The 12677-nt window shown below is 49.5% G+C and overlaps 1 protein-coding gene across 1 annotated transcript; it reads left to right on the forward strand.

The window, feature by feature from the left end:
* Positions 1-2560: 2560 nt before the first annotated feature.
* GRIFIN (galectin-related inter-fiber protein) lies at positions 2561-7727 on the forward strand. Its single transcript, XM_064152714.1, has 4 exons — positions 2561-2572; positions 6771-6850; positions 6946-7108; positions 7566-7727. Exons 1-4 carry the CDS (start codon positions 2561-2563, stop codon positions 7725-7727), a joined length of 417 nt encoding a protein of 138 aa, XP_064008784.1.
* Positions 7728-12677: the final 4950 nt, after the last annotated feature.

Consider the following 12677-nt stretch of genomic DNA (forward strand, 5'->3'; position numbering starts at 1 on the left):
ACATGGATAACTACAGCTTAAGGAAAGGTGCAGACTCTGAGGGTTGTATGACCAAATGGCTGGCAAATGCATAAGCAGTCTGCTAATGCATCCCCTGCAGTTAACCAAGCCAGCAGTTCAGCATCTCCTTTCCTATGCCAGCCTCATCCCACCTCAGTCTGTATCTGTCTTCTCTCTACCCCAGTGGAACACAATCAGTGTCTTCAGGGTTTTTCCTTCCATTACCACGAGAGGGAAAAGTTAAGGCTTGAAGAGCCAACCAGCATCTGAAATTGTAAACATATTCCCAGTCCTTCCCTCCTTACAAAGCTGCTATGCTCTGAGGGCTCCTGAGCAGAAGAGAAATAAAGGTGCACCTTAAAACCAGTTGTCTTTAAGCAGCATTTACTGGTGAAACACCAGGTATTTGCATCTTTCCCCAGCAAACTTTCTTTCTCTTGCTGAAAAGCCAACAGGAAGCAAATCCTTGGATTTTGGGAGCATCTCAGAAGTTGCTGTCCCCAAATCTGGATCAGTTTAAATTCTCCTTGCTTCCTCCAGAACTTTTCCATTTCTCCAAACCTACCTTCACTGTCTCTTTTTCTTCTCACCTAGGGATCCCTGTAGCTCCCAGAACTGCCTGTCCTGTTGCAGCTTTTTCACAGCAGGGCAGCAAATTCTGTACCTCTTGCTGTTGGTGGCACCAGCAGAGGCTGTGGTGGAAGCTGGAATGAGACTCAGCATGGCCTGGCCATCGCCCTGTCAGGACAGGTTAAGTGCACTTAGTTTTACTAGACAAAATAAAAGGCTACAGCAGCTTCTGCAGAGATCATGGCTCATGCTGGTTCCTTCACCACATGGGTGAGATGCAGCCCCTGGGCACAGAAAGGAGACAGTATTTGTCCCTTGCCAGGCAAGGTCATCTGCTCTCCCATCCCAACCTGCCCTGTGGTGCCCAAGCCTTCCCCTGTTCACTGATTTCATTAACATCATTATGATAAACTTGGCAGACTAACTGAGCTTGCAGATCACTCCTCTCCTATGCTGAGGACTGCAGCACAGGCTGATTTTCCCACAGCTATGGTGGGTGCCCCCACAGCAGCCTCTTCTCCCCACAGTCCCTTGCCTGGCTGGTAGGAGAAACAAGCAGGGAGAGATGATTTAGGGGCTGAAAATGCATCTTTGGATTCAGGCCATAAGCAGAGGAGACATAGGGCTGGTCACGCTGGGGAAGGCAGTGTCAAGCATCCTACAGCAGCCTAAGGAGGAATGGGTAGGATGTCCCCTGGTCCTGCCACCACCACCTCTGCACCTCTGCAGCTGGTTCACAGCTCCCTTGCACGTCCCAATGCTGCCATCTGTAGCACACAGTTCTAAAGAGGCCACGGCAAAGCTTAGCTTCAGAAGGTTTGAATCTGTAGGAGTCCAAACGGGCAAATCCCAGCCTGGGACTTGGATTTTTCAGCCCCGAGAGAGGCTGTTGGCTTCTCTGTTGGCTGGATTGCATTCTTAACTGTCTGCCAAAGGCACCAGAGCCTGGGATAGTGGCTCTCATCCTGCTTATCTATGGGAAAAAACAGACCATGTTAAATGACACCAGCACTGCAGCCCAGGCAGTGAGGAGGGTTTAACCACAAAAGCCATGGATTCCCGTAGGGCCATCCAGGGAGCACCACAGCCTCCCATGCATGCAGAGATGGGGCCAGCATCTGCTTTTAGTACATATCCCTTGGAGAGGAGGGTGATGAGCATCCCTCCCAGCCTTGCCCAGCTTAGCTTCACCCAGCCATGCATTAGCACATTGCTGACTGGCAGTATGAGAGACCCCATCGATGAAACTGATTCATCACTGCCCCTTTCTTGGTGCCTTTCCATGACAGGAAATATCAGACAAAGGCTCCAGCACACTGCTTCCAAATCCCTGTATTGTCTCCAGCAGAGATGGGGAGCCAGGCTGGGATATGCTGAGATCAGCACAGCAATGTTCTGAGCCCCATTGGCTCCAGGGTGCTGTGAGGTGGAAAACTGCTGTGACAGAGCTGGTATCAGCTTGTTTCAGGCCAGGTTCTGACCCACAGAGAGTGATCAAAAAGGAAAATGGAAAGAAAGAAATCTCTGATGGTCAGGGTGAAGCTGAGCCCCAGTAGGAGCCACCATTTCTCCTCTGTCACCTCCCTTGTCTCTGGACCCTGCAGTGGATGGGACTCCTCATACCTCCCCCAGATTTGGGACTGCCATTTCTCCTTCAGGCATTAATCACATCTGCCCCCCCCCCCCCCCCCCAGATCCAAGCCTGAATGACTCTCTGCCCCATCACCACCTCACATGAGCTCCATCACGTCAGAGCTCAGGACTGCCTGGCCATGGGGCTGGATCAGCCCTCACCTTACGCATGAGCGAGCTGGGCAGGCTGAGAGATTTGCTGCTCCCATCTCCAGCTGTGTCCAACAGCCTACTCTGAAAGGAGACCTCAGCCCACTGTGCTAATCCCTGCACACGTGGGGTCCTGGCTGGTGGCCTCTATATATCCCCTCTGACCATGTGCCCAGGGTGGGTCTGCAGCACAGGGCAGGCAAGAGGGATGGCACTGCGGGTAAGTGCTGGGGGCAGGAGCCACACAGCCTGGTCTGTTGGATGGGTGCTGGTGGGGACTCAGGCACTGGGTGAAGGAAAGTGGCACAGGGAAGGACAAGAAAGGTAGTAACCCTGGAGTACATGGAGATGCTGCTTGTGGTGCTGCTCTTCTAGTTCAGTCCTGTCCAGGCTGAGAGGCTCATGGCTTTCAAGGATAGGTGGCAGGACAGACTTTTTGTCTCAGCTACCCTAGCACTGGCCTGGGGTAGCACTGGCCTGGGGTAGCACTGCCCCGACAGCAGCAATTCTGGCTTGAAGGGTTTAAGTGAGACCAAAATACACTCAGTGTTTCAGCAGAGCAGGTCTAGGCATCTGCAGTGGCACCAAAATACACTCAGTGTTTCAGTAGAGCAGGTCTAGGCATCTGCAGTGGCACCAAAATACACTCAGTGTTTCAGTAGAGCAGACCTAGGCATCTGCAGTGGGACCAGAATACACTCAGTGTTTCAGTAGAGCAGGTCTAGGCATCTGCAGTGGCACCAAAATACACTCAGTGTTTCAGCAGAACAGGTCTAGGCATCTGCAGTGGCACCAAAATACACTCAGTGTTTCAGCAGAGCAGGTCTAGGCATCTGCAGTGGCACCAAAATACACTCAGTGTTTCAGCAGAGCAGGTCTAGGCATCTGCAGTGGCACCAAAATACACTCAGTGTTTCAGCAGAACAGGTCTAGGCATCTGCAGTGGCACCAGAATACACTCAGTGTTTCAGTAGAGCAGACCTAGGCATCTGCAGTGGGACCAAAATACACTCAGTGTTTTAGCAGAGCAGGTCTAGGCATCTGCAGTGGCACCAAAATACACTCAGTGTTTCAGTAGAGCAGGTCTAGGCATCTGCAGTGGCACCAGAATACACTCAGTGTTTCAGTAGAGCAGACCTAGGCATCTGCAGTGGCACCAAAATACACTCAGTGTTTCAGCAGATCAGATCTAGGCATCTGCAGTGGCACCAAAATACACTCAGTGTTTCAGCAGAGCAGGTCTAGGCATCTGCAGTGGGACCAGAATGCACTCAGTGTTTCAGTAGAGCAGGTCTAGGCATCTGCAGTGAGACCAAAATACACTCAGTGTTTCAGCAGAGCAGGTCTAGGCATCTGCAGTGAGACCAAAATACACTCAGTGTTTCAGCAGAGCAGGTCTAGGCATCTGCAGTGGCACCAAAATACACTCAGTGTTTCAGTAGAGCAGGTCTAGGCATCTGCAGTGGGACCAGAATGCACTCAGTGTTTCAGCGGAGCAGGTCTAGGCATCTGCAGTGGCACCAAAATGCACTCAGTGTTTCAGTAGAGCAGGTCTAGGCATCTGCAGTGGGACCAAAATGCACTCAGTGTTTCAGTAGAGCAGGTCTAGGCATCTGCAGTGGGACCAGAATGCACTCAGTGTTTCAGCAGAGCAGGTCTAGGCATCTGCAGTGGGACCAAAATGCACTCAGTGTTTCAGCAGAGCAGGTCTAGGCATCTGCAGTGGCACCAAAATGCACTCAGTGTTTCAGCAGAGCAGGTCTAGGCATCTGCAGTGGCACCAAAATGCACTCAGTGTTTCAGCAGAGCAGGTCTAGGCATCTGCAGTGGAAGAGGTGGCAGCAAAGAGGAAACTTCTGGCTTTGTGGTGTTTCTTTTGCTGGCGTTGTTGTAATGATGACAAGATCAAGCTAATCTGGGTGCTGCTGTCACTACTCTGTTGAAACCCCTTTGTCAGCTCCATCAGCCCTCTGTGTTTGACAGCAGGGAACACTGGTGTGGCCAGAGCATTTGAACGACCATGCATGAGCTTCCAAAATGCAGCCAAGATACAGCCTACTGCCATGCCTGAGCTCCTGCCCCAAAATGTGCATACCCCGACAATAACACTGGAAATGGGAAATCATGGCAGACTTTAGGATGGAAAACCAAGAGCAGCACATGGAAAACTACAGCTTAAGGAAAGGTGCAGACTCTGAGGGTTGTATGACCAAATGGCTGGCAAATGCCTAAGCAGTCTGCTAATGCATCCCCTGCAGTTAACCAAGCCAGCAGTTCAGCATCTCCTTTCCTATGCCAGCCTCATCCCACCTCAGTCTGTATCTGTCTTCTCTCTACCCCAGTGGAACACAATCAGTGTCTTCAGGGTTTTTCCTTCCATTACCACGAGAGGGAAAAGTTAAGGCTTGAAGAGCCAACCAGCATCTGAAATTGTAAACATATTCCCAGTCCTTTCCCCCTTACAAAGCTGCCATGCTCTGAGGGCTCCTGAGCAGAAGAGAAATAAAGGTGCACCTTAAAACCATTTGATCTTTAAGCAGCATTTACTGGTGAAACACCAGGTATTTGCATCTTTCCCCAGCAAACTTTCTTTCTCTTGCTGAAAAGCCAACAGGAAGCAAATCCTTGGATTTTGGGAAGTGCTGAGCATCTCAGAAGTTGCTGTCCCCAAATCTGGATCATGGCAGAGAAGGAAACAGGGGAGTGAAAGTGATGAGCTATGGCAAGGGGAAAGCAAAGCATGGGGCTGGCAGTGGAGATGCCAGGGCTACAGAGAGATTTTTCCAGGGTGAGCAATGCATTTGAGAGCAGGAGATGCTCGGAAGTGCAAGCTCATTAGAGTGCTTTAAAAGCAGTGGGGTGAAATGGCAAGCAGTTCTTGCTAAAATGTGGTACTGGATACAACTATGAATTATGCAAGGAAAGAACATTTTCCAGCTCATTTTGTGCAAGTTTAACCTTGGAGACTGGGGGGGAGTGGTTGGAAGAGGGGATCAGGCAGAAGCTCATGGGAAGAGTCACCCCTGTAATGTTGGATGAGTGTGCTAGTATGAGCCTAGCTGGGATATTTTGGTGAGAGGAATTAGATTACAGGCTGTGAAAAGGAAACAGCAGTGATGTTTGCTGCACTCATAGGCTCGCTGAGATGGATAAGAACAAGAACACAAACATAGACAGCAGAATTTGCTCTCTGGCTTTGGGGATGCACTTTTTTCTCTCTCTCACCTAACTGGCTGCCATGACTAATCCTTCTGCTTCCTAACCCCCCTGGCCAACCCTCCAAACTCACCTTGAAATTAAGGCAAAGTCTGGGGTAAGGTAGAGGGGAGGGAGAAGGTAGAAGGGTGGTTGGGAGCCCCTCCTGGGGACTCAGGTTTCTGGGAGGGCTGTTGTGTTTCTGTATTACTTTTCTAACTTGTATCTTTCTGTCTGTAGCTGTAGATATTGTAAACCTCTGCTTGTATATTGTGTCGAGATGTAAATGTAAAGCTTCATTCAATTTCCAGAGCTGCTGAGTGCTGGGGAGGGACTTTCTGGGCTCTCAGGGAGTGACAGGACTAGGGGGAATGGTGCAAAGCTGGAGATAGGTAGGTTCAGGCTGGATGTGAGGAGGAAGCTGTTCAGCATGAGAGTGGTGAGAGGCTGGAATGGGTTGCCCAGGGAGGTGGTTGAGGTCACATCCCTGGAGGTGTTTAAGGCCAGGCTGGATGAGGCTGTGGGCAGACTGATGTAGGGTAGGGTGCCCCTGCCCATGGCAGGGGAGTTGGAACTAGATGATCTTTGTGGTCCCTTCCAACCCTGATTCTATTCTATGACTCTATGAGTCTAGTCTGGGTGATTGTCTTAAGTGGGGGGGGGCAGGTAACACCCAAACCATCACAGTGAGGATGAGCTGGATGCCACCTTACACCCATTGCTTGATAAATCCTTGCCTTTCAAATCCTCCTTCAAAGCATCACAAAGTTTTCTGCTTCAGAAATTGCCCAGGTAGGGTGAGGCAACAGAGCATCTCTGTGCCCTGTCAGGGGTGAAGGCTTTGAGGTTCTTTACTGAGAGCCCTGGCATTCTCCTCTAAATTGATACAAAATGAAGCTGCTAAAACATCTAGTTGATGAGATGGGATTTGCTGCCCCTGAGGTCTTTTTGTAATGAGCTGAGTGGGATCAGACAGTGGGGAAAAAAAAACACCAAACAAGCAAAAAAAGCAAAAGCTGAGGAAAACAGAATTACCTCAGTCCTTGAGTTTACTTAGGAGTGAGAAAAAAAGGCTGGAAGATAGAGTGTGCCTGAGTGAGAAGTGAGGAGAAGGGAGATGATGATGAGAGAGTGAAAAAAATGGAGGAGAGGGGGTGAGGGATGGGTGGGGCCATGCACCTCTCCCATCTTGCCATGCTTCACCATCACCTCCTCTCTGGCAGTTTGAAGCCCTGTATCCTGAGGGGATGTGTCCAGGCTGGAGCGTCGTGGTCAAGGGTGAAACCAGTTCCAGTGCAAGCATGTAAGGAGAAGAGTCCACTTGTATCTCTCCTGGCTCACACGAGCCATCAGCATCACTCCATGGCTCTCCATCACTTCTTTCTCTCACTGTTTCAGGTTTGAAATTAATTTGCTCTGTGATCCTGGGGATCAAATTGCTCTTCACTTTAACCCTCGCTTCTCCAGCTCCAGAATCATCTGCAACTCCTTCCTTGCCAACCACTGGGGGAAGGAAGAGGTTAATAACACCTTTCCCTTCGAAGCAAAGGAGCCATTCCAGGTAACCCTGTGCCATCCATGGTGTTCTTGGGTGAGACAGAAGTCAGTGCCATACCCAATAACATCTCCTCTCTGGCTCTGTCTTCTGTTAGTATTTCTCTTGTACCCTGATTTGTTGCTGGTTTTCACCCAACTCTGGCACAGACATGCAGAGCTCCAGCAATAGTCCCAGGATGCTGCACTTGTTTTTAGTTTAGTCTTTGGCTTATCACCATTTTCTGCTGTCATGGAGTGAGGAACTCAACTGTTCTCTCCTTTTCCCCAAATGGGGGTGAGCAGTGTGTGTGTGTCTGTGTGTGAGTGTGTGTGTGTGTGTGTGTGTGTCAGCCCTGCCTGGCAGGATCTGAAGTGGGTTGTAGATGTGCGCATCCAGATCCAGTCACTAACTGACGCTAGGGCAGCAAGATCCAGTGAAGATGTGTGGCCACAGGGTGAACCTAATACAGTCTCTTTTTCAGGTGGAAATCTACTCTGACCAGGACTTTTTCCATGTTTTCATCGATGAAAACAAAATCTTGCAGTACAAGCACAGGCAGAAGAAGCTTTCATCCATCACCAAGCTGCAGATTCTCAATGACATCACCATTTCTTCAGTGGAAATCACCAAACGAGGCCTTTAGTAGAGACTGGAGTTGGGACAGTCTTGCAGACCATTCCTCCAGCTGGACAAAACCACCTCCCCTTCTCCATGACATCACCAGCCAGAGAGATGTGTCCTGGCAGTAGAAGAGATGGTGATTCCATCTCATGCCACTAAGACAGCACCCAACCACATCGCTAACTAGAGCCCAGATCACTGAAGCCCTTCTGCTCCTATGCATCACCCAGCAGGATTTGTCTCATCACTCTCAGGCAGTCAGACAGATAAGCTCTGCTCTGAGAAGTCTGGACACCTAAATGTTACTCTGGAAGTTGTTTCTGGGAGCAGTCTGGGAATTAGTGCCAGTCCCCAGGTGAAGGGTGCGATGGGTGTGGATGTTAGGCATGGGAAGGCACTTTTCAGGAGCTGGGTAAAAATGCTACCCTGTTTGCTGTGAAATCAAACAAGGAAATCCCTGCTGAGTTGTCCCTCACTGGGTAGATGTCTTGAGTTATTCATTCCATACAAATAACCACACGAGGGTTGGTGAGTGGGCAGGAGGACCCCAGCTGACAGGGGCTTGCTCTCAGCACTGTTAATGTCTTTTCACTTTAAGGGCCAACATGAAGTGAAAGGCCTGTGCTTGTAAATCAAGGTGATAAGATTCAAGTTGCAAGATAGTTTCCAAGATTCCTCTCACCAGCTGAGAGATGTTTGCTCAGCCTGAGCCCCACCAACTCCAGGTTTGATAGACAGACCCTAAGAGTGATGTGGTAGGTCAGAAAAGGGTCAAATCTTAGCGACGTATAGAAGCCTTCATCATGCACCAAAAATGCAGCTGCACTCCAAACAAAAAGGATCTGAGGGATTCAGGGTCTAGAAATGATGATAAGTTCAGAATGAACAAAGTGCCATTATTTCAGTGGATAGCCTCTGGCTTTTCTCTTCACTCTGATTTCTTGTTTTCTTTTCTTCTCTGTTGCAGATGTCCTTGAAAACCAAAGCAATTCAACTGTCCCTTGTACCCTCTTCTCTTTTCCACTGTCCTCCTTAGAGCACAACCTATCTCTGACTCCTTGACCAGGCCACAGCAGGTTAAAAGATGTTATTTTTGCTTTTAATGACATGCATCATAAGAAGCCTAATGTCACAGTATTGAATCTGAACAGGAACTCACTCCAAATCTGTAATTCCAGCTGCCCCCAAATCGCTCCTTTGTCCCTCAGACATAAGGCAGACCACATTCCTGATGCAATAGGCAAAGAGGATCCTGCCTTGCCAGTCTTTCCCATCAGGAATCATTTGGCAGGAAGTCAGCCCTGATCCGTTCTTTCCTTTGGGTGAGGCCTCTGAAGGTCACAGCTTTGCTCCAGCTTTTTCCCAGTGCTCAGACTGGCCATTCCCAACTCTTCTCTCTATTTGTAGTTCCAAGGACTGATGAGGAAGAGGTGGCTATGTAGCCAACCACAACACATGATGCCACAAAGTTGACATTTCTGAGTCTTCTAAAAGGTTTATCATGTTTTTTTTCCAGACTAAAAAGAACATTAATTGGAAACTGTCCTGTTCTCATAGCAAAGAAGACAACAGGGACACAAAGTGGTCCTCAACAGTACCTCCTCCCTCTAAAAAAGAACAGAAAATATGGTTTGGAAGTGGCTACAATCTTAGCTGCAAGTCAGAAAGGTTGGAGACTTGGGACTTCATCTAGCCTGGAATAAATCCATCACCACCAGGACAAGAGAGCTGGCTCAAGTTCTCTTTGTCATGGTGTGACTCAGGGAGTCAAGGAACTTTACTCTTACAGCCATCCCTTCAGCAAAAGAGGCACAAAGCCAGACAAAATCAGGCCTGCTGGCATTTCTGAGTCACAGCTGATAATGCTGACCTGCATCTGAGGGAAATTGTACTTTAATTTGTGCTTCTTTGGGGGCTAGGGGAGACAGATTGTTTGTCATGGAGGGCAAGTGCAGAAATGATTGATAGGGGTAATACTTCTGTGGCCATAAACTCCACTGGTAGCCACTGCTGAAGAAACACCACACTTCTCCAGGAGTGAGCAGAAATGACCACAGACACAAAGGGCAACAAATATTTCAAGCACAAGTAAAGAGATGCCACAAAAGATCAGGCAGCAGCAGAGCTCAGGCCCTGACTCCCAAACATGTTCCCTCCAGCTTCTGCCAGAGCCTGATCTCACTCCATTACTATCTGCACCAAGAGATCCCAATCCCCTCTGACACATCCACAGCACTGCTGCTGCCTTCAGGATTTCATCTGCAGTCTCCTCCAGCCAAAACACTCCCAGGGGCAAAGGGGACTTCAGAGCAAGAGATAGCTAAGGAGCTACAGAGCATCTCCGGGAGGAAAACTCTGGACCTGTTTGTTTACAGCTGTTTTGCTGTAAATGAGAGACGCCCTCTATGTCTGCTGCTCGATTTGCCCCTTAAGGAGAGAGCCAGAGGGAAACAAAGCCCCACGATTGTGATGGTCGATTAAACTCCCAGGAGGAAGTCTGGCACAGCAGGCTCACGTACAGGCATTGCATGCTGGTAGGGAGGTGATCAAAGGGAACAAATCAATCTTTCTTCCAAATTGTATCTAGCCTTTCTATTAATGATCTGGGGTTTGAAACCAAGGAGGGAGCTGAAAGAGAAGAGCTCCTGCCCAGGGTTATTTTTTGAAGTGCTGAGGGCCTTTTGAAGGAGAAGGAGCAGAGACAGCTGGAGGTAAAGCTCTGGGAGGGATTAGCATTTCATCGCCCGACCTAAGGACCAGTCTCAGTATTTTTGCTGCAGCCAAGTGCAGCACAAGAGCAGGGCTGAAGTGCTCCCAGAGAGAGAAATTACTGCAGGATGGGATCACAATTGTCCTGGACAGGATCTGCTTACAAAGCAGCAGCACCTGCCCTTAAAAGCTTACACAATCTGGGGAAGGACACCTGAGAGAGAGACATCTCCCAGGAGACAAAGCCAATAGAGGTGGTGACTTCCCCCATAGGCTCTCCCTTTCCCATCACTTCTCCTCGTTTGGGCTGGATCTGCGGAGCTCAGTGAAATGCTCCGGCTTGTCCCAGATCAACGACAGGGAAACCAAACTTCTAATCCCTAGCGCTCGGGCTGTGCCAGGACTGCCAGAGCCAAGGTCCTCTCTGGCAGTGTCGAAGCACTGCAGACCTCCTGCAGCGCATCCGCCGATGCGTGATCAGAGAGCGCTCCTTGGCGTCGCTGTCACCGCTGACAGTCACCGCACACCCCAGCAGCAAGCAGCAGTCATTTCCTCACAGCACGGTGAGCAAACGGCTCCCACGTCAGCCACAGTCACGTCTCACCAGCAGAGCGTCGCACCGAGTGGTGCTGTCTCTGCTAGTCTTAGCAAGGGGCCGCTGAAAATCGGCCACTGGGTCCTGCCCTGAGACAGGACCTTGAAAAGGGGCAAGGACACAGTGCCAATGCATCTGAGAAAAACACCTAGGAAAGCAAAAAGAAAGTTTTGCAGGTTGCACCTGCCTCATACTCACTTTCTGACACAGTCTCAAGGTGTGCCAGGGGAGGTCTAGGCTGGATGTTACGAGGAAGTTGTTGGCAGAGAGAGTGATTGGCATTGGAATGGGCTGCCCAGGGAGGTGGTGGAGTCTCTGTCCCTGGAGGTGTTGAAGCAAAGCCTGGATGAGGCACTTAGTGTCATGGTCTACAGTTGGTGGCACTTAGTGCCAGCAATGATTGGCTAGGGCTGGGTGCTAGGTTGGTCTGGATGACCTTGGAGGTCTCTTCCAACCTGTTTGATTCTGTGATTCTATGGTTCTATGCCTTTTTTTTCCCCTCATGATTACTCCTCTGAAAAAAAAAAGCTCTACCTGGATGCTGGGGCTATATAGTTAAAGGGCAGCTCTGGTGAGGAAAGGCAGTAGGAGGTGAGCTGTTAACCACTGAAGTGGAAATTCTCTTTCTCTTCCCTTTTCAGTGCTTCCCATAGCATCTCCTGTTGGACAACAGCTGGGCTACCACAGAGATCTCCCATTACTGATGCAGCTGTTACATAGAATTGCCATGGCAGTTAAGCCATGTCCCAGAGTGCCATGTCCACATGTTTCTTGAACACCTCCAAGGACAGCAACTCCACCACCTCCCTGGGCAACCTATTCCATGTGTCTATGTGGAGCAAGTGACTCCATAACAAGCTGGTAAGCAGTGACTTCCTGCCTCTGCCCCTATGAGCTGGCCTCCAGTGATTCAAAATGCAACATGTAGCTTCCAACATTGGCTACAGCTTCAGATAGGACATCTCTAGTGAGAGGTGTCCCTGCCTATGGCAGAGGGGGGTGGAACTAGATGATCTCTGAGGTCACTTCCAACCTAAACCATTCTATGATCCTAAGCAACTGCATTGTGGTGCAGCTCAGTGATCATGGACCCCTGCCTATGGCATCTCTGTTTCTCATATCACCCAAGGCTTCCATTTGCACAACCCAATGCCACAACTAGAAGTGCAGACCTTATCAGCAGTGACTTTCCTCCATGCATCTGTGAGCTCTTATCCAAGAGGCTGCTTATTCAAGGATGTGCCACGTCAGACTCTTTAAATGCTCAGGAGTCACAGGTGTTTGCTGCCAGGGCTGATGAAGGGCAAATCTTCACCTTTTCAGGGCAAATCTTCACCTTTTCTCACTGAGAGAGTCATTAGACACTGGAATGGGCTGCCTGGGGAGGTGGTGGAGTCGCCGTCCCTGGGGCAGTTCAAGGCAGGACTGGACGTGGCACTTGGTGCCATGGTCTAGCCTTGAGCTCTGTGGTAAAGGGTTGGACTTGATGATCTGTGAGGTCTCTTCCAACCCTGATGATACTGTGAAATACTGTGAAATACTGTGAAAAGTAGGAGGGAAAACCAGAAAACCAAGTAACCAAACAAAAAAATAACCCCACCCAGCCAAACAAACAACAACAACAAAACAGACAAAACTCTACCTAAAACCAAAATAAACAAACAAAAA

Source organism: Pogoniulus pusillus, chromosome 13 (genome assembly GCF_015220805.1).
Source record: "Pogoniulus pusillus isolate bPogPus1 chromosome 13, bPogPus1.pri, whole genome shotgun sequence".
NCBI classification, from domain to species: domain Eukaryota; kingdom Metazoa; phylum Chordata; class Aves; order Piciformes; family Lybiidae; genus Pogoniulus; species Pogoniulus pusillus.

Coding starts and splice junctions, on each gene's coding strand:
- GRIFIN (XM_064152714.1), top strand. Junction 6,851..6,945: donor ACCAGTTCCAGTGCAAGCAT/GTAAGGAGAAGA, acceptor TCACTGTTTCAG/GTTTGAAATTAATTTGCTCT. Junction 7,109..7,565: donor AAGCAAAGGAGCCATTCCAG/GTAACCCTGTGC, acceptor TCTCTTTTTCAG/GTGGAAATCTACTCTGACCA.